The sequence below is a fragment of the Rhincodon typus genome, chromosome 23 (genome assembly GCF_021869965.1).
Source record: "Rhincodon typus isolate 14 chromosome 23, sRhiTyp1.1, whole genome shotgun sequence".
Taxonomy (NCBI): domain Eukaryota; kingdom Metazoa; phylum Chordata; class Chondrichthyes; order Orectolobiformes; family Rhincodontidae; genus Rhincodon; species Rhincodon typus.
Genome location: NC_063354.1, coordinates 20,556,175 through 20,575,936, shown reverse-complemented (window position 1 = coordinate 20,575,936; position 19,762 = coordinate 20,556,175). Strand labels below are relative to the sequence as shown.

General features: G+C 40.9%; 2 protein-coding genes across 3 annotated transcripts in view; both read right to left on the bottom strand.

Annotated features, from left to right (window-relative positions):
- Positions 1-19,338, bottom strand: part of ttyh2 (tweety family member 2) — a 119,536-nt gene extending 100,198 nt beyond the window's left edge. For both annotated transcript variants that reach the window (XM_048611023.1, XM_048611024.1), the window contains exon 1: positions 19,093-19,338. In XM_048611023.1, the coding sequence (XP_048466980.1) occupies positions 19,093-19,218 (126 nt within the window). In that variant the 5' untranslated portion in view covers positions 19,219-19,338. The remainder of the gene's footprint in view (positions 1-19,092) is intronic.
- rpl38 (ribosomal protein L38) overlaps positions 1-19,762 on the bottom strand; it is a 474,590-nt gene that overhangs the window by 423,267 nt on the left and 31,561 nt on the right. The gene's annotated exons all lie outside the window — the stretch shown is intronic.

Below are 19,762 nucleotides of genomic sequence, written 5' to 3'. Positions count from 1 at the left end.
GGAAACTTTTGCCCTCACGCTCAGGGAGAAATCTGTTTTAACCAACATGATTTTAGAATCAGAGTTATACAGCACAGAAACAGACCCTTCGGTCCAATTCATCCACGCCAACCAGATATCCTAAATAAATTTAGTCCCATTTGCCAGCATTTGGCCCATATCTCTCTAAAGCTTTCATATTCATGTACACATCGAGATGGTTTTTAAATGTTGTAATTGTACCCGTCTCCAGCATTTCCTCTGGCAGCTTGTTCCATACGCGGACCACTCTGTGTGAAAAAGCTGCCCCTCAGGTCTCTTTTAAATCTTTCCCCTCTCACCTTAAAACTATGCCCTTTAGTTTTGGACTCCCCTACCCTGGGAAAAAAGACCTTGACTATTCACCCTATCCATGCCTCTCATGACTTTATAAACCTCTATAAGGTCACTTTTCAGCCTCCCACACTCTAGGGAGAAAACCCCAGTCTATTCAGCCTCTCCCTATAGCTCAAACTCTCCAATCCCGGTAACATCCTTGTAAATCTCTTCTGAACCCTTTCAAATTTAATTGAATCTGCCATAGGAAAGATGCCAAGAGCCAGGGATTTTACTTGTTGGGGGCAGGGACAGATACAGATTTTGCTGATTGTTACATATGCAGGTCATTTGCATCTCTCTTAAAGGTATAATTTGCCACTTGATAGCAATAATTCATTCATATGTAATTGCCTTCATTGAAAATGTCATCCTGCAAACAATAACGAAACTTTAGCACCAGCATGACTCATCTGTAATTTATTCCCCTGTTGCCTTCAAACCATCCCAGTTAATGAGCCGGTTGCATATCTAAAAAGAAAGGTCACTGAGCCAGATTAACCTTTTCAGGTTGCTGTTCCCCATGGACTTTGGCACCATCAAAGGCTTGCTGGATAAACAGATTTTGAAAATTAAGGTTAAAATAGGTCAAGCACAATTTGTACAGCCAATTAACAACAAAGCCAGTTGTAACTAGCAAGCTGTAGGAATATAGGACTCTTGTGGTGTAGTGGTTGTGCCCCTGCCTCTGGGTCAGAAAATTGGGGTAAAAATCCCACCTGCCCCAGACATGTGCCATAAAATATCTGAACAGGTTGATTCAAAGTATCTACATGTGTGCTTTAAAATTGTTATTTGATCAGTTCTGAACTGAGATAATGTCCCACCTGTTAAATTTTGCTATTTTAAGAGTAAAAGCAACAAATCCCCTCTATAAAAACGTCAATCCTCAATAATCATCCACATACAGTGAGCTTCCAAACTAGTTGCAATGAACAGTGCATATTTTAGGCAGTGGTTAAATATGAAACTTGAAACCCTGAAAATAAACTTCAGCAGTAACAGTCTGTTCTGATGGGGTGAGATGATTGCTATTTCTCATACAGGACTTGAAGCACACTTCATTTTAATCTATTAACTGCAATTCCTCCACACATTGCTTTTGAGGTGACTGTGGTGAGGAACAGACTGTTGTTCACCTCTGTGTGAAATGTGCCTTTACATGTGTTACCTCTATGGAGACAAATGCAGTGTTTTTTGCCAAAGTACATTTGTAATGTAATACTTGATATTCTACAGAAATGGTAGGAACTGCCGCTGCTGGAGAATCTGAGAAAACAAGATGTAGAGCTGGATGAACACAGCAGGCCAAGCAGCATCAGAGGAGCAGGAAAGCTGACGTTTCGGGTCTGGACCCTTCTTCAGAAAATGCACCTTGTTATCTCTTGGTATTCTACAGGCTGTTCACAGGAATGCACACCTTGACAAACATCAGCGGTGCCTGGAGGCCAATCAGGTTAGTGAAAGACACTCTTTGTCTGAAACGTGCTGATCTTCTAGAGCAAAGAGCTGTCCTTGTGAAGAAGGGTCCCGACCCGAAACGTCAACTTTCCTGCTCCTCTGATGTTCCCTGGCCTGCTTTGTTCCTCCAGCTCCACACTGTGTTATCTCTGACTCCAGCATCAGCAGTTCTTACTATTGCTGTCCTTGTCTTAGTGTTTCAGACTGAAATATTCGAAGATCCAGGAGTACACATTAGGGGACGTGTTACGGTTTGGTGCAGCTGTTACAGAGCAGCAATGGGAGAAGGTCACGATCTAAGGTCTTTCAGCCATAACAGACCAAAAGGTTATAAAATATAGAGCCCCATGCACTGTGTGTCTTACAAATGTTGCATGTTGTGAAGATTAAGAGTACTTGAAGTTGTATTGAGGCACCTCTGTGAGGAACATGCTGCATAGAAAAAGTTTATATCCATGGCACTCTCTGTAATTTCCAAATTAAAATGTTACATGCCTGGGGCTGTATACTTAACATTGCATGCAATTTGTAAATATTAAGACTGTTACAATCATTTTGAGTGGAAAATGCTCTAGGGAGACAAGGTGAATTTTATTACAGATTCTGTGATATTCAAGTTTTTAAAAATCTCTTGTTTTTTCACAACTTTTATGAATGAAGTATATATTTTGGAAACAAAACATGGTCCACAGCCAGGATAATTCTGTTCTCCAGATCATTGCTTTCCCATTTCAGGTCATGTTAAACGCAGATGGCCATAATGTCAAGTGGAAAACTTAAAACTTGTTACATTTAACATGTAATCACACCGCCTTCCCAAACAAGTCATTTCAAGCAGTCTGCTCAAATAATGCAGATTTTTAGCAGTAAAGAATTTTTGCATGCTAAAATTGCTTTCTTAAAAACAATTTATTTTATCCCTGGGAATAGAGACAACAATCCACAAGAGAAACAAATGATAAATTGATTCATCAATAAATAAATTAAAGTAGCACACAATAAGTTAGCACATAACTTATACCAACAAATTGCTCGAAGTTTTTTTCCCCCATGATGAGTTAGGCATGGCCTTTTTTGTTCCTGAACCACTTTATGTCCTACCGTTCCCTTTTACAGAGTGTGTCCACACCTCCGCATCTCAGTGCCTAAATTTCACCTTACAAGCCTGAGAAATTTCCTCTTGGCAGTATAATGTTAACTTGATTTTGGCAGTATAATGTTAACATGATATGAAGACTTAAAATGAAGTTACATACAAAACAACATTAATGAATTAATGTTCATTTCTGAAGAAGGGTCTAGGCCCGAAACGTCAGCTTTCCTGCTCCTCTGATGCTGCTTGGCCTGCTGTGTTCATCCAGCCCTACATCTTGTTATCTTATTAATGAATTGTTTCTACATTCTTGAAGGCATCTATTGGTAGTTAAGGATGTGTATCAATTATACGTAAGTTGGCTTTTGCGTTCCACTTTTCAAATTAATAGAGAGGAACTATACTTTTACAGTAGCTTCTTAATGCATACTTCAGTATGACAGCGATTCCGGCTTTATAATGGTACTGTATAACATCTTAAAGACAGTATTCAAAGCCCTAAATGACTTAAGTGCTAAATGGGAAGAATTGTGTGATAGGTTGTGCTCACCAAGTGCCTCACAGGATTACAGTAACCTTTTGAAACATTGTTAAACTCTATAAATGAGCACTTGGCAAAGTACATGCACTTAGGTCAAGCAGACAGAGTGAAACACAAGAATATTTCATTGTAGATCAATGTTGGTCAAGCAATAATATTAAACTACTCCACTTTAAATTGGTGTATTACTGAGGAATCCATCACTGGGACATCCAACCTTCAATACCTTGTCTAAGTATGTTAATGGCAGCAGGTGTAGGAATATATATACTTGCAGGCCAAGCAGCATCAGAGGAGCAGGAAGGCTGATGTTTCAGGCCTAGACCCTTCTTCAGAAATGGGGGAGGGGAAGGGGGCTCTGAAATAAATAGGGAGAGAGGGGGAGGCGGTTAGAAGATGGATAGAGAAGCAGATAGGTGGAGAGGAGACAGACCGGTCAAAGAGGCGGGGATGGAGCCAGTAAAGGTGAGTGTAGGTGGGGAGGTAGGGAGGAGATAGTCAGTCCAGGGAGACGGACAGGTCAAGGGGGCAGGATAAGGTTAGTAGGTAGGAGATGGGGGTGGGGCTTGAGATGGGAGGAGGAGATAGGTGGGAGGAAGGACAGATTAGGGAGGTGGGGACGAGCTGGGCTGGTTTTGGGATGCGGTATGGGGAGGGGAGATTTCGAAGCTTGTGAAGTCCAAATTGATACCATTGGGCTGCAGGGTTCCCAAGCGGAATATGAGTTGCTGTTCCTGCAACCTTCAGGTAGCGTCGTTGTGGCACTGCAGGACGCCCAGGATGGACATGTCGTCTGCGGAATGGGAGGGGGAGTTGAAATGGTTCGCGACTGGGAGGTGCAGTTGTTTAGTGAGAATCAAGCGTAGGTGTTCTGCAAAGTGGTCCCCGAGCCTCCGCTTGGTTTCCCCGATGTAGAGGAGGCCACAACGGGAACAGCGGATGCAGTATACCACATTAGCAGATGTGCACGTGAACATCTGCTTGATGTGGAAAGTCTTCTTGGGGCCTGGGATGGGGTGAGGGAGGAGGTATGAGGGCAGGTGTAGCACTTCCTGCGGTTGCAGGGAAAAGTGCCGGGTGAGGTGGGGCTGGAGGGGAGTGTGGAGCGGACAAGGGAGTCATGGAGAAAGTGGTCCCTCCGGAAGGCAGATAAGGGTGGGGAGGAAAAAATTACTTTGGTGGTGGGGTCAGATTGCAGATGGCGGAAGTGTCGGAGGATGATGCGTTGGATCCGGAGGTTGGTGGGGTGGTACGTGAGGATGAGGGGGATTCTGTTTTGGTTGTTATTGCGGGGAGGGGGTGTGAGGGATGAGTTGCGGGAAATGCGCGAGACACGGTTGAGGGCGTTCTCGACCACTGAGTGGGGGGATGTTGCGGTCCTCGAAAAACGAGGACATCTGAGATGTACGGGAGTGGAATGCTTCATCCTGGGAGCAGACGCGGCGGAGGCGAAGGAATTGGGAATAGGGGATGGCATTTTTGCAGGAAGGTGGGTGGGAGGAGGTGTATTCTAGGTAATGCTCAAACATTAATGCTCAAGCATTAATGCTCAAACATCTCTTCTCCAGGAAAGTCTTTAATCATACTTCCCAACCCCACAAACTTTCCACAAAGTCACCTTCACCATCATTCATTAAATCGATCCATCACAAATTCACTCTTTCAAATCCTATCGTCTTTCCACAACGTCTTTGCTGTAATCCTCAAAGCAGTCCCACACAGGTTTGACATGGTCAACCATTTCATCCCCTACATTGTCCAAGTTCTTGAGACTATTTTCATCTGGGTTTATGCCTATCTATTAAAATAGAGATATTACATTTGTGATAAAGACATATAATTTATCATCATCATCGGAGAATTTGGAATTGAAAGTAGAGGTAAGTTAGATGTGTAGTTTATATTGTGCAAAATTTATTTTTGTTAAGAAAGAGGTACAGTAAATTAAAAATATCAGTTCCAATTAAGTGCCTAGCAGGATAGCTGTGATGTGAATTGATGAAGTGCTTTCAGAGTTGAATGTTTATGACAGACAGAGAACACAGACTAAATGCCACTAGTTTTTTTTTTAAAAGTTTAGTTCAGAATCAGACTTCTGTTCAGAATGGTTTCACCTTAACAGAAAGTTTTGTAAAGTCTTCAAGGTATGCAAGTTTGTCTACAAGTTTTCAAAATTGTCAAAACTGAAAACAGGTTTGGTCAGCCATCAGCTGGGATAATAACCATGACTAATAATTCCTTTACTTCCTGGCCTACAATGTTATTTCTCAAGTCTCTCTTTGCCTATTCCTCTTTTTCACTTACAAGTTACGAAAAGGAAATATTTTGGACTTCAAATGCCATCTTCCTAGGATACCTTCACTTTGAATCATTTCTTCCACGTTTTTGGCTAATCATTCTCATGTTGATCGTTCTTACACAAATTTGCACAGTAGATTGAAATATGTATCCTTGGTGAAATCTGTATTTGAGTCACTGATCTGAACTATATTTAAAATACATTAGTGACACATTTGTCAAAAATAATGGTATTTTCAGCTGTGTAACAACTCTGCAATATTACTTCCTCATAATTGCCTGAGACACCCGTTTAATTGTAGTAAGTGCTTCTGCAACACAGCAATGAAAGAGTTGAAAATGCACTGGTATAATGTGTGGTTGTTCGTAATCCATCTGGAAAGACTTGCATTTATAAGCACTTTTCATGACAACCTCAGGACGTCCCTGTAGCACCTCACCACATCGTCTGTCAAAAGTGTTGAGTCAAATGGTCTATATCAGTCCCCTCCTGAGGTCCCCAGCAACACAGATATCAGTCTTCAACTGATTCAATTCATTTCATCTGATATCAAGAAACAGCTGAAGACACTGGATACTGCAGAGACAATGGGCCCTGACTGCGCTTCAGCAATAGTACTGAAGGCTTATCCTCTAGAACTTGCCACACACCAAACCAAGCTGTTCTAATACAGCTACCTGACAATGTGGTCATTCTGTGCACAAAAAGCAAGTCAAATGCCAAATATAAATCAGACAATTATCAGCCTGTCAGTCTACACTCAGTCATCAGGAAAGTGACACAAAGGGTCACTGACCGTGATATCAAGCACCCCATACTCAGCACTAATCTACTCACTTGATGCTCAGTTTGGAGCAACAAGGTCACTCGGCTTCTGACCTCATTACAGTCTTGGTCCAAATATGGATGAAAGAGAACTGAGGTGAGAGTCACTGCTCTTGACATCATTTGATCGTGTATGGCATCAAGGAGCACTCGCAAAACTGGAGTCGATGAGAATGAGAGGGAAATTTCTCTGATGCTTGGGTTCATACCTAGCAAAAAGGAAGAGGCTTCCGACTGTTGGAAAGCATTCATTTCAGAACCATGGCAACACTGCAGGGGTTCCTCAGGATAGTGTCCTAGACCCTACCATCTTCAGCTGCTTCCTCAATGACTTGCCCTCATAAATCAGAAGTAAGATGTTTGCTGATGATTGCACAATATTCAGCCCCATTCACTACTCTGCAGATATTGAAGCAACGTTCCCTCTCATTTTTTGTGCTGCTGCACAGGCCCCTGATGTTCGTTCATGGCCGTAGCTTCCAGGGAAGCAATGTGTTGGCCCACCGATCAACATGTGTGGAGCTCCCCAGTAGGTGCACAGTCACACAGTTTACAGGAAACATTGGGAGCAATTCGTGTTCCTATGCAGCAAGACCCGTACAACGTCCAGGCATGGGTTGAAACATTCATACCACACAAGTACCAGGCAATGACCATCACCAGCAGGAGATTTTAACCACCATACCTTGAAGTTTAATGGCTTTACCATCAACAAATCCCCCCCTACCAACATCATCAGGGTTACCACTGACCAGAAACTGAGATGCATTAGCCATATATAATTGTACACATATCAAGCTTGGGTGAGAGCCGAGATGCCCACTGCCTGTCCACCGTCTACAAGGCACAAGTCAGGAGTGTGATGGAATACTCCCCACTTGCCTGGATGGGTGCACATCCAACAACCCTCAAGTAGCTTGACACCATCCAGAACAAAGCAGCCCGTTTGATTAGGACCATCTCAACCACCTTCAATATTGATGCACTGCAGCAACTTACCAAGGCTTCTTTGATAGCACCTTGGAAACCCACAGCCTCTACCACCTCTAAAGACAAGGGGAGCAAATGCATGGAACCATTACCACCTGCAATTACCCCTCCCAATTCCCACACCATCCTAACCTGAATACCAGCATTCCTTCACTGTTTTGAGTCAAAATCCTAGAATTCACTTCCTAATAGCACTGTGGGCATTTGTAAACCCCAAGGAAGGCAACAGTTCAAGAAGGCAACACATGACTACTTTTTCCAGGGCAATATGGGTTGACAGTAATTGCTGGCCTTGTCAAGAATGCCCATATTCTCAAATAAGAATTGAAAAACTTCTTTTGAAGCACAATCACTGTTGTCATCATTGTGGGTACGGCAAGTCCCAATGAATAATAATACGATAACAATCAGGTAATTATTTTTGTGATACTGAAGGGTTCACATGGAGCAGACACCAGAGATTACTTCCTCTGTTAAAAACCCCCAAAACTTGGAACTTTCTTTCAGCAGAAAAGAATAACTAGAAGGAATCACTTGTACACAATTTAGACAAAGAAGAATACACAGGGAAAATAAATCAGAGATCATTAATTTACTCAAAGCAAATCAAAACTTTATATACAATTTACTAGCATTACTGCATCCAATGTGTAATATGCTTATATATGTAGAAGTTTTTAAAAAATAAACATTTTTTGCCAATTTCAGGCATATTTATCTCTATTCCAAATACACATAAAGACTGCAGACAGACACTACAATAGCAGAAAATATAATTTGGCTGGAATTTTTTTTTCCTGAAAGTTTAGTTCAAATCAGACCTTGTTATATTAAACATTATGCAGTGCCAATTCTGGATTAGACGCTTACAGTACAGTAGGATGTACAAATGAATTAGTGTTTCTGTTTTGTCACACTTGTTTTTGCAGTGACATTTAAAACTTCGGTCTCAGATTGCATTTCTTTCCTCGCCGTTTATGCCAGTTCTGTTTCAGATATACTACTCCATTGCAGATTAACAATCCATAGGTGACCCTACTTTGTCCACTGGGAATGTTTTCCGGATGCTGCTGCAGTTTAGTCATACTGTTTAATACTTGTGGATCACAGCTGTCCCATTCCTTGTCTATTATTTAATCTTCAAAAAAACCCTGAATAATACTGAAGACATTTTAAATGGATTAGTCTATAAAATGGCAAGTTTTCTTCTTAACTGTGGTCTCCCTAGGCCATGCATATAACTAACGCCATATCACCATGTATATTGCTGCAAATGGCTGTGAGAAACTTCCCTTGGGATTGACTTGAACACTTTCCCTTTCTCACAGGAAAGTGGTTCCTGCATAAACCTTCCCCAAAAACAGCTGAGGTCAAAACACATTCAACCATCATCAATGCTACAGAAGTGGTGAACTGAATGTAGATTGCCACACTCCATACTGCAACACTCTTCTAATGTGTTGCTCCACTTAGCAATTCCATAAATAGTATTGATTTTAGATAAATTATGAACTTCTATCTAATGCACACCAAAGAGAACATTGTTGACATTTATTAAACCGAGGCTTTTGTAAAACACAATTTAGTATTTCTATCTAATAACTTGCTGGGTGTGACCATCTACTTTGACTTTTAAAATCCATGTGATCCTTTAAAAGCTACTTTGTTCAGATGTGCTAAATATTTATTATTCATCACTGAAATAAGACTGTTTTAAGCTAATGGACCTATACTTCACGTGGGATGAAACACAACTGCTTTGATAAAGTAAATACTCTTTCGCTATCAGGAAATATTATGGCATAATGCACAAGTTTGTGTTAAATTTTGCACACAAGCATCCTAATATTTTCCTGGAGCATGGGGATTTCAGCTGGTGATATTACTTTTAATATCACCTACATAAATGAATCTGCCAGTGTAAACTATAAAGCTCGTTAACCTCAAATCACTCCTGACCATTGTTCAATACTGATAAAGCTCCAAATAATGTACTGACTGCAGTACACAAGTATTCAGTGCATAGACCCAATTCAGCCTCCAGAGGTGCAGTACACTGATCTTCAGGATTGAACACAAGACTTGATCTACTGAACCTCATCTCAAGTGAGTGATCCTTCTTTTCCTACAATGAACTGACCAGATCCCATCTGCCACAAAACCCACATCTATATCTTGCTGTACAGCAAAAGCTAAACAGCTGCAACAAACCCCTAAATCAACGGCTACACATTTCTCTCGACTCATGATACAAGGTTAGTTATACCTCAGATCTAGTATAGTATTAAGATTGTAAGGTATAGGAGCAGAATTAGGCCATTTGGCTCATTGAGCCTGTTCCACCATTCAATCATGGCTGATATATTTCTCAACCCCATTCAATCCTCAAGCCTTGTACAATCTCAGCAGTCTCTGCTCATGTATTCTAGCCCTCTTTAACTGAATAGTAACATTGTATTTGCCTTCCTAACTGTCAACTGAACTTGCATGTTAACCTTAAGAGAAATCTGAACTAGGACTCCCACATTCCTTTATAATTCAGATTTCCAAAGCCTTTCCCCTTTTAGAAAACAGTCTACACCTCTTCCTAGTAAAGTGCATAATCTCACCCTTTCCTGGACTGTAATACATCTGCCATTTCTTTGCCCATTCTCTCAGCCTGGCAAGTCCTTCTGCGACCTCTGTGCTTTCTCAACACTACCTGTCCTTCCACCTATCTTTGTGTCATTTGCAAACTTAGTAACAATGTCCTCAGTTCCTTCATCCAGATCATTAACGTTTAACGTGAATAGTTATGGTTCCAATACTGATCCCTGTGAAACTCCACTGTCACTAGCTGCCATCCTGAAAAAGGCCCCTTTATCCCTATTGTCTGCCTTCTGCCAGTTGGCCAATCCTCTATTCATTTACAGTTCACCGGTGAGGTTATTCTTTTATGCTGGGCCTCTGATTCTTGGCTTCAATTGACCCAGTTAAAAATATCCTTACGAACTATCAGCCAAAAAAAGCAAGCAGAAAACACCTCTTTCCTCTGCACCGAATTCCCAAGCTGCCTCTAAATTCCCCAAACTCTATCCTTTCTCAGGCTCTGTCTCAATCTGGATGTGATCTCTCCTTCCTGATGGTGATAAGCTGCATTCAAGTCAATTATACCACAGCAATTTCAATTGGCATCAACTTGATATTTCATTTTGGGTATAAAAATATTCACAACATCAGATTAAATAAAAACTAGAAAATGTAAGTTACTTCATTCATCTACTCTCTTTTCCTGCCGATCCAAAATATGCTATGCACTTGTGAAATAACAAGTCTCTCAAGCAGTACCATCCTTGATTAAACACTATAGAGTTAAAATGTCATGGGTTCAAGTCCAATTGTAGAAACTTGAACACAATCTACGCTGACACTCCAATACTGTATTGAGACAGCACAGCATTCTGCGGGGTGTAGGCTACCTGATTACATGTTAAACTGAGACTTCTCTCTACAGAAAAATGTTAAAAAAGCCAACAGGCACTATTCAAAGAGTAAAAAAGCTATCGCCATGACATGGTTAACATTTATCTTTCAATTAATACCTACAATAAATAGTTGGGCATTCAAAAGAGCATACTGTGAGCAAATTGGCTGCTGTGTTTCTACATTACAACAATGTATACATTTCAAAAGTATTTAATTGGGTATAAAACAGGTATCCTGGAATTATGAAAGACTCAATAAAAATGCAAGTGTCTTGATTTTAAATACTTCTCGCTGAAGGCAACTTCCTCCGCACATTTTTTTTGATGCATCGTAATAACATAATAGCTAAAGATAAACTTAGTACAAAAATCAGTATTGACATCCTGGAAATGAGGCACATTTGAGTTTCTCTGAATAAAAATTTAAAAACAGAATGCATTAGATTCATTATCTATGTTTTGGCCAGTTTGGGTCCTTCGCCTGCTCGTTTGCCCAGGACATCATTGAAACCAGGCATGTTGTACAACAAAAACAATTAGTCCTTTCAAACAAAAACTGCTGCTCTTTTCAATAAAACCAGGTTGCAAAATAACACAATTAGATTCTGCCACTCACTAGCTCAACATTTATCACAGATTTGGTTTTAAATCTATTCTTCTTTCTAATCATCAGCAAATCTTAAAGCAGTGGGAATGGACATACGAGGAAAAAAAATCAACAATGAAATTGATTTTATTGTGGTTTTTGTTTAAAAAAAAGTACCAACATTTGTGATGTCTTTAAGCAAAAGCAATTTAGAACAGAGGTTTGGGCCCGTCTTGTCACTTTTAAAACAAACAAAGCAAAGTTCACTTTGAGCCATATGACGAACACTCAGATAGGACAGAGTTAGTAACTGGCCAAAGTAAGTCATAAGATCCTGGAGTCATACAATAGAAAATAATTTAACCATGAACTAAGCAGGAGCCCAAAGTATGGCTTACAGCTCTGTGAAGAGGTGCAAGTGTAGTCAAAGAAGCACAACAGCAAATTTATCATTTCTCATGACTTTCTGAACATTGTAAACAATACTAGCATGTTCCAGGATATACTTCATGTCAGGGCCATATGCTCCCAGGGTGTCTTGAAGCTCTTCAGGAACCACTTTAAAGTATCGTTACTACATAAGCAAACCCAGCCCTGAACCTTGCACCAAGAAGGTCCCAAGCAGTTAATCTGTTTTTGTTCATGCTGTTTGCATCAGAAAACACCTTAGTCTTTTTTTTCCCTTAATAGTAGTAGGAAACACCGGACCAAACATATGTGACCTTACCCTAACACCTCATCTACGGTGAGTGCTACAGACAATGCAGTCCTCATTTAATACTTTCCTAAAGAATCAGTCAGAAGTCACACAACACCACATTATAGTCAACAGGTTTATTTGAAATCACAAGCTTTCGGAGCGTAGCCCCCTTGCCACCCGGTGACGAAGGGGCTACGCTCCGAAAGCTTGTGATTTCAAACAAACCTGTTGAAGTGTAACCTGGTGTCATACAACTTCTGACTTTGGCCACCCCAGTCCAACACCAGCACCTCCACACCTGAAGAATCAGTTCTTTTTAATAAACCATTATAAGCACACTGTATATTAAAAGACAACTAAAACACATGCAAAATTAGTTACTTCAGTTAATACTAGACTCGGTCTACATTTCCAAAATGTAAAGAACCTTCAGTACACTGCATAGTTAATAAACATATTATTGTTTATTGCATTGATGGAAGCTCCAGGGTACCCCTCAAGAAGTTAGAATCGGTGCCTTGCAGAGTAAAGATGTTTTTAACCAACCTATAGAGATGTGTAACAACACATCAATGGAGCATCTGGGACTTGAACTCAGGCCTTTTGGCTCAAAGGTAGGAACACCACCATTGTGCCATAAGAGCCCACAAAATCAACTAACTAAACAAAATCAACCAATCTGTTCATGGATCTTCTAACACACTTCTGGAGCAGGTGGGATTTCAACCTATGCATCGGGGCTCATGAGTTAGGGACACTACCACTGTGCCACAAGAACACCCAACCAACTACCAAATGGTTTATAACAGCTGTAGCACCTGCTCTTCTCAATCTGCTAATTAACCGAAAAAGGTCAAGTCTATTTAAATCACTGGAACATTTCCCTCAACACTGTACTAGCAGTTGCTGTTTTGTCACATTTGTTAAAGCAGCACAACAGCTGGCACACAGCAACACACAGAAAAATTCTTGAAGGTAATTCAGCATGTAAACTGAGACTCAGTCACAACAGTTCCATCAACATCAAAGCTGACTTATCAACATTCATGAAGCTATTGCAATTAGTGACACTGTTTAAAATCTTCAGCATCAAATAGAACCACGTATCACTTTAAAAAAGCCAAGGACCAAGATGCTGAATACTTTACTGATAATACTTAATTTTCATTAAGTCAGTCTGTGAGCAACTGCAGAAAACTTTTGAGTTATCCTGGGCTCATTGATTGTGTGCGTTTAGGTTATAAAGCTTAAAATATTACAGTATTATTTGTTGTTTAAGTATTGGAAATAGCTTCATTATATGAAATATAAAATCAATTCTGTTCCTCCCCCAATTCTGCCCATTCTTTAAGTTTATTTTTAGTTCAATTCGATTGATTTGCATTTCTTTTCCTGCTCCAATGCGGCTAAGAAAATAAAACCAGATGTCACAATGACATAAAAGGCAACATCAAAGCATCATTCTCTACACATTAACAGTTGCATACCATTCCATATAAATCTGCCAATAAAATGGTAGTGGTGTTATGATTGACTTGCTCACATTATTGATGCAAACAGATCAATGTGAGATGCTTTGATGTGTTTGATCAAGAACGAACAACTGACTAATCGATATACTCATTCAGAGGAATATTAACATTGCAGTCACAAAAATGAAAAAGTACATTGTCAAGCAGTTATAAGTCACTTAAAAAAATCACAGATTTTCCCCACAGGAAATTTGAACTTCACTCTTGCCAGGGCAGAAAAATTAGAAATGCTATGTACATTTGAAGTGAAGCCAAGTTAACCATGCAGGATGTCCACTGACTATATCAACAGTCTGTGGAACATCATCCAGAAAATCAACAAAACATATTTAAACAAGAATGAGTGTAATCAACTGTTTGAGGACAGCATTCAAAGTAAAGTTGAAGCAGAAATTTGAATTTGCACATCTTCTCTTTAGAAATAAGGTAGGACAAGTGACTGAAGTGTTAGTAGGGGAACACTTTGGCACTAGTGATCATAATTCTATTAATTTTAAAATAGTTAGGGAAAAGGAGGAGCCTTCTATAAAAGTTAAAGTTCTTAATTGGAGCAAGGCAAATTTTATTGGTATGAAACAAGAACTTTCAAATATTGATTGGAGTAAACTATTTGCAGGTAAAGAGACAACTGACAAGTGGGAGGCTTTCAAAGGTGCGATAACGGGAGTTCAGACGCATTATGTTCCTGTGAGAGTGAAGGGCAAGGCTGGTAAGATTAGGGAACAATGGATGAACAAAAAATGGATGTTCTAGTCAAGAATAAGAAAGAATCATATATTAGATATAGACAACTGGGTTCAAATGTATCTCTTGACAAGTATAAAGAGTGTAGGGGCATCCTTCAGATGGAAATCAGGAGGGCAAAGACAGGATATGGGATAGCCTTGACAGATAGGGTTGAGGATAATCCAAAGTAATTCTACAAGTACATTAAGAACAAAAGAGCAACTAAAGAGAGAATAGGGCCCTTTAAACATCAACGAGGTCATCTATGTGTTGAAACTCAGGCAATGGGAGAGATACTAAGTGAATATTTCACATCTGTTTTTACTGTGGGGAAAAACATGGAGGCTAGAGAACTCAGGGAAATCAATATTGATGTTTTGAAAACAGTACGCATTACAGAAAAGGAAGTGCTGAGGTCTTAGAAAACATAAAGGTGGATAAATCTCCAGGACCTGATCAAGTGGATACCTGGACATTGTGGGAAGTTAGGAAAGAAATTGCAGGGCCTCAAGCAAAAGTATTTGTATCATCTACAACCACAGGTAAGGTGCTGGAGGTCTGGAGGATGGCCAATGTGGCGTCTTTATTTAAGAAAGGCTGTAAGGAGAAGCCTGGAACTATAGACCTGTGATCCTGACATCAGTGGTGTTTAAGTTGTTGCAGGTAATTCTGAAAGAGAGGATTTACATGAACTTTGAGAGACAAGGACAGATAGGGGTAGTCAGCATGGTTTTGTGCGAGGGAAATCTGTCTCTCAAACTTGTAAGGTTTTTGAGGAAGTAACCAAAATGATTGATGAGGGTAGATCAGTAGTCATTGTTTACAGGGGCTTTAGTAAAGCCTTTGACAAGGTTCTGCATGGTAAACAAATTAGTAAAGTTAGTTCTCATGGGATTCAATGTGAGCTTGCCAATTGGGTACAAAATTGGCTTGAGCATAGGAGACAGAGGATGGTGGTGGTGGAGGTTTGTTTTTCAGACTGGAGGTCTGTGATCAGCGGTGTTCCACAGAGATAAGTACTGGGCTCGCTTTCGTTTGTCATTTATATAAACGATTTGGATGAGAGTATAGGAGACATGGTTAGTAAGTTTGTGGATGAGGCCAAAATTGGTTGTATAGTGGACAGTGAAGAAGGTCATCTATGATGACAAAGGAATCTTGATCAATTGGGTCAATGGGCTGAGGAGTGGCACATTAATTTGGATAAATACGAGGTATTATATTTGGTAAAACAGACAAGGGCAGTTCTTATACAATTAATGGTAGGGCCCTGGGTAGTGTTGTAGAACAGAGACACCTACGGGTACAGGTACATAATTCCTTGACATTTATGTCACAAGTAGACAGGGTGGTTAAGAAGGCGTTTAGCACGCTTGCTTTCATTGCTCAATCCTTTGAGCATAGAAGTTGGGATGTCATGTTGAGGTAGTACAGGATGTTGGTGAGGCCTCTTCTGGAGTACTGTGTGCAGTCTGGTGGCCCTGCTATAGGAAGGATATTATTAAATTGGAGAGGATTCAGAAAAAATTTACCAGGATGTTGCTGGGAATGGAGGGTTTGAGTTATAAAAATAGGCTGGGACTTTTTGCACTGGAGCATGGGGGGTTGAGGGGTGACCTTATAGAGGTTGATAAAATCATGAGGGGCACAGATAAGGTGAATAGCAAGGGTCTTTTCCCTGGGGTGGGTGAGTTCAAATCTAGGGGGCATATTTTTAAGGTGAGAGAAGAAAGTTTTAAAAAGTACATGAGGGGCAACTTTTTTACATAGAGTGATTCGTGTGTGGAATGAACTGCCAGAGGAAGTGGTGGATGCAGGTACAGTTACAATATATAAAAGATACCTGGATAACTACATGAATAGGAAAGGTTTGGAGGGATATGGGCCACATGCAGGCAATTGGGATTAGTTTAGTTTGGGAACAAGGTCAGCATGGACTAGTTGGACTGAAGGGTCTATTTCCATGTCGTGTGACTCTATCAGTCCATCTAAATATGGGTAAAATTACACAAGACGTTCTGTAAAAATGCTCTCATATTCACTTCAAGCCTTTAGAATGTAATAGCACATGATGCTAATTTTGTACTTTGCAGCCAAAGGCAAATAGTTCCAGAGGTTATTATTAATGCAACATTCAACTGACACATAGCAGTGGGTTAACTCTTCTTGATGAATTTCTCCACCATTGAAATTTTCAACAAGAACTACAGGTCAATCATGAGATTTCTGGAGGAACTGAGAAAAGGTGGGAAAAATTTGGGAATGCAGTTTGGAAAAATATGCAAAGTACTTCGGTCTCAAGCCAATATGGTTAACCTGTGGTAAATAAAGCAAATATAATAGCAGAATGTATTTTGGAATGAAGAATCAAATGACTTATATATGAAGCACACTTTGTAATTGATACAAGTGTAATTTTATGTATATGAAGGCTTCAGCATCATTAAGGAGGAACAATTTTAAACTTTTGTATTTTCTTCTAATGCTTCAGTAAAATTTGCTGCATTACAGAGATGAAAATAACTGCAATATGTTCTGGATGTAAAAGGATCATAATAAATATCAGAATTTGCATTTTGGATTGAGTAATGCCACCTAGCAATAGAAGATTGTCTGGTATTAGTTCATAGTTTTTAGTCATACATGCCTGATTTCTACCTTTACACTCTTGAAAAACTTGAAGCTATGGTTTCACAAGGATAATTAATGCAGCAACTTTCTTTTACAAAATTAACATTAGACCTTAACTAAAACAAACATCACTTTTTTTAAATTCCAAAGAACAAATCACAAAATGACCATTACCACAAAAGCTAAACTTGACAATTAAATGTGGAGAACGGCATGCAGATAGTGAAATGGAATTTTCTTAGATCTACATTCCTATAATTGAAAGTTTTAATAGCCCCAGATATTGACACTTTATATTGGAAAAATCTAAGCAGATCATTTCCTGCATTCATCATTTAATTGCTCAAGTAAAAAACCTGAGCCTTACTACCTTTCAATTAACCGCATTAAATGCCCTCTTTGAACTTTATGATTACATTTAAAATGCATATCTCACATTGTTTTTGTTACGGACATCACAAAGGATTTCCTTTTATGAATCAAATTCTTTTGAAAATCATTTGAAGGCTAGTTCATAGCCTTACTGCAAAAAATGCCATGAACCTGGGAACTCTGGCTGACTTCCCTTGTTAGTCTGAGGATGAGGCCAAATGTACACCATTCCTATGACAGAGGGATGTTAGCTCTGTGATTGAGCCTGGGATTTCCTGGTCTTCCTGGCTTGGTTCCAACTATTAAATATATCTGTTCATTCTAGATTATATTCTCTAAGATCTACTTTATCAAGAAAACACATCTTCCTTGGAAACTATTGAGGGGGTGCTAATTCCTCAATGTATTTCTATTCTTCACAATTTATTCAATTCAGTTAAAATCATTTTAAATTTACCTGTGAAAAGTTAAAAAGTGCCATTGTGAATAAAACATTATTAAATATAGTACAACTCAGCAAACAAAGAACAAAAACAACTGCTTAGGAAACACCTTTAAGTTGATTTCTATAGTTGTAAAGGTGAAAAATCACAGCATGATCCACATAGGAATTTTATACATTGTACAATATCACATCTGTGCAAAACAAATACAGAAGTCCATCAGGGACTGAGACAAGGGATAAGAGATACCTGGGTAAGATGTTGGACATCAGGATGGGCGAGGTACTAAAAATATACTGTATGTTGTAGTAGTGGGAGCTTATTTCTCAGTTTTAAAAAAATCATTTGAGGACTTAGACGTAGTGGGCAGCCGATCAAATCTTCAAGATGCAAATCCTTGCCCTTTACCCACTATGCTACATGGCAAGAAACAGGCAGACAGGTGGGCAGAGGAGTAAAGTCTGACAGGGATATGGGGGCACAGTTTGTCAGACACACTAACAGATATGGTGTTGGGGGGTAGGGTGAAGGATAGGCAGATGCATGGCACAGATAGGTAGATAGATGCAGAGAGAAGAAAGGTGGCGCAGACAAACAGGCACGAGATGGTACAATCAGACAGAGACAGGCGGATGCAAGGGAGGCATGATCAGACAGATAGGCAGACATGGGTGGAGGGAGGCACAGACAGGGAATTGGAAGCAGAGGGGTGGAGACAGGTAAGCAGGCATGGAGGGTGAGGGCCCAAACAGGCCCAATAGGGGTATCGATCGGTCATACAAGCAGTTTGAGGGGTTGCACAGTCAGACAAGCTGAAGTAAGGGGGTGGATCCAAACAGGTATTTAGGGGAGTAAGAGTGTGTTGGGGGACACAGACAGACTGGAAAGCACGCAGACAGGCAGACACAGGAGTGGACTGAGGGGAGAGGGGTCAGAAAGACAGGTGGACAGGGGAATGGGTTGGGAGGACAGAGACAGGCACGGGTGCACACAGAGAGACACGGAAGTGGGTACGGGGGTGGAACAGGCAGACAAACTTGTGAAACAAACAGACCAAGTGCAGAGAGCCCCTGACCTGCTGGTAGTTGCCATCCTGCGGGTTGAAGGTGCTATCCACTGGCTGCAAGCGGAGGTTGACATGCGGGAAATTGTGCAGCCAGTAAGTCCACCACGGAGCGATATAATCCACCCGGGAAGCCATCGGGAGCAGGAATGCTCTCCCCCCCGGGGAGGGGGAGTAAGAGTCCTACACACACACACACACACGGGCAGCGGCAGCAGCGCTGCTGTCTCACTCGGCACCGCTCAGAGACACCGGCCCGAGCGCAGCCCCGCTCCCCACAATGAGCCGGAATACGGGCACATCCCCGAGACACGGCCGGGCCGCGCTTCCGCCTCGGTGACGCGCACCAACCCCGCGTGGACGCGCCCTGTGAACATAAACCCGGCGCTCCCGGGAGCATTCTCCCACCGCCAGTTCCGGAAAGAGGGAACATTAATGAAGACATTTCCAGATGGGGTTCTCGGCGAGTTAACCACCTTAAACTGTTGGACATTTCAGGTCAATCTGAGATGCCCCCCCGGGGGTGGGGGTGACAGTACCCAGAGAGCTAGTTATTGACCCCCCGCCCAACCGGTGATGGTAACGGGTGCTAACTCTTTCAACCCACTCAGGTTGAATGGGGGGGGGGGGTGCCTGCCCCAGCCAAGCCCCCCCACCCACACTCAGGTTGAATGGGGGGGGG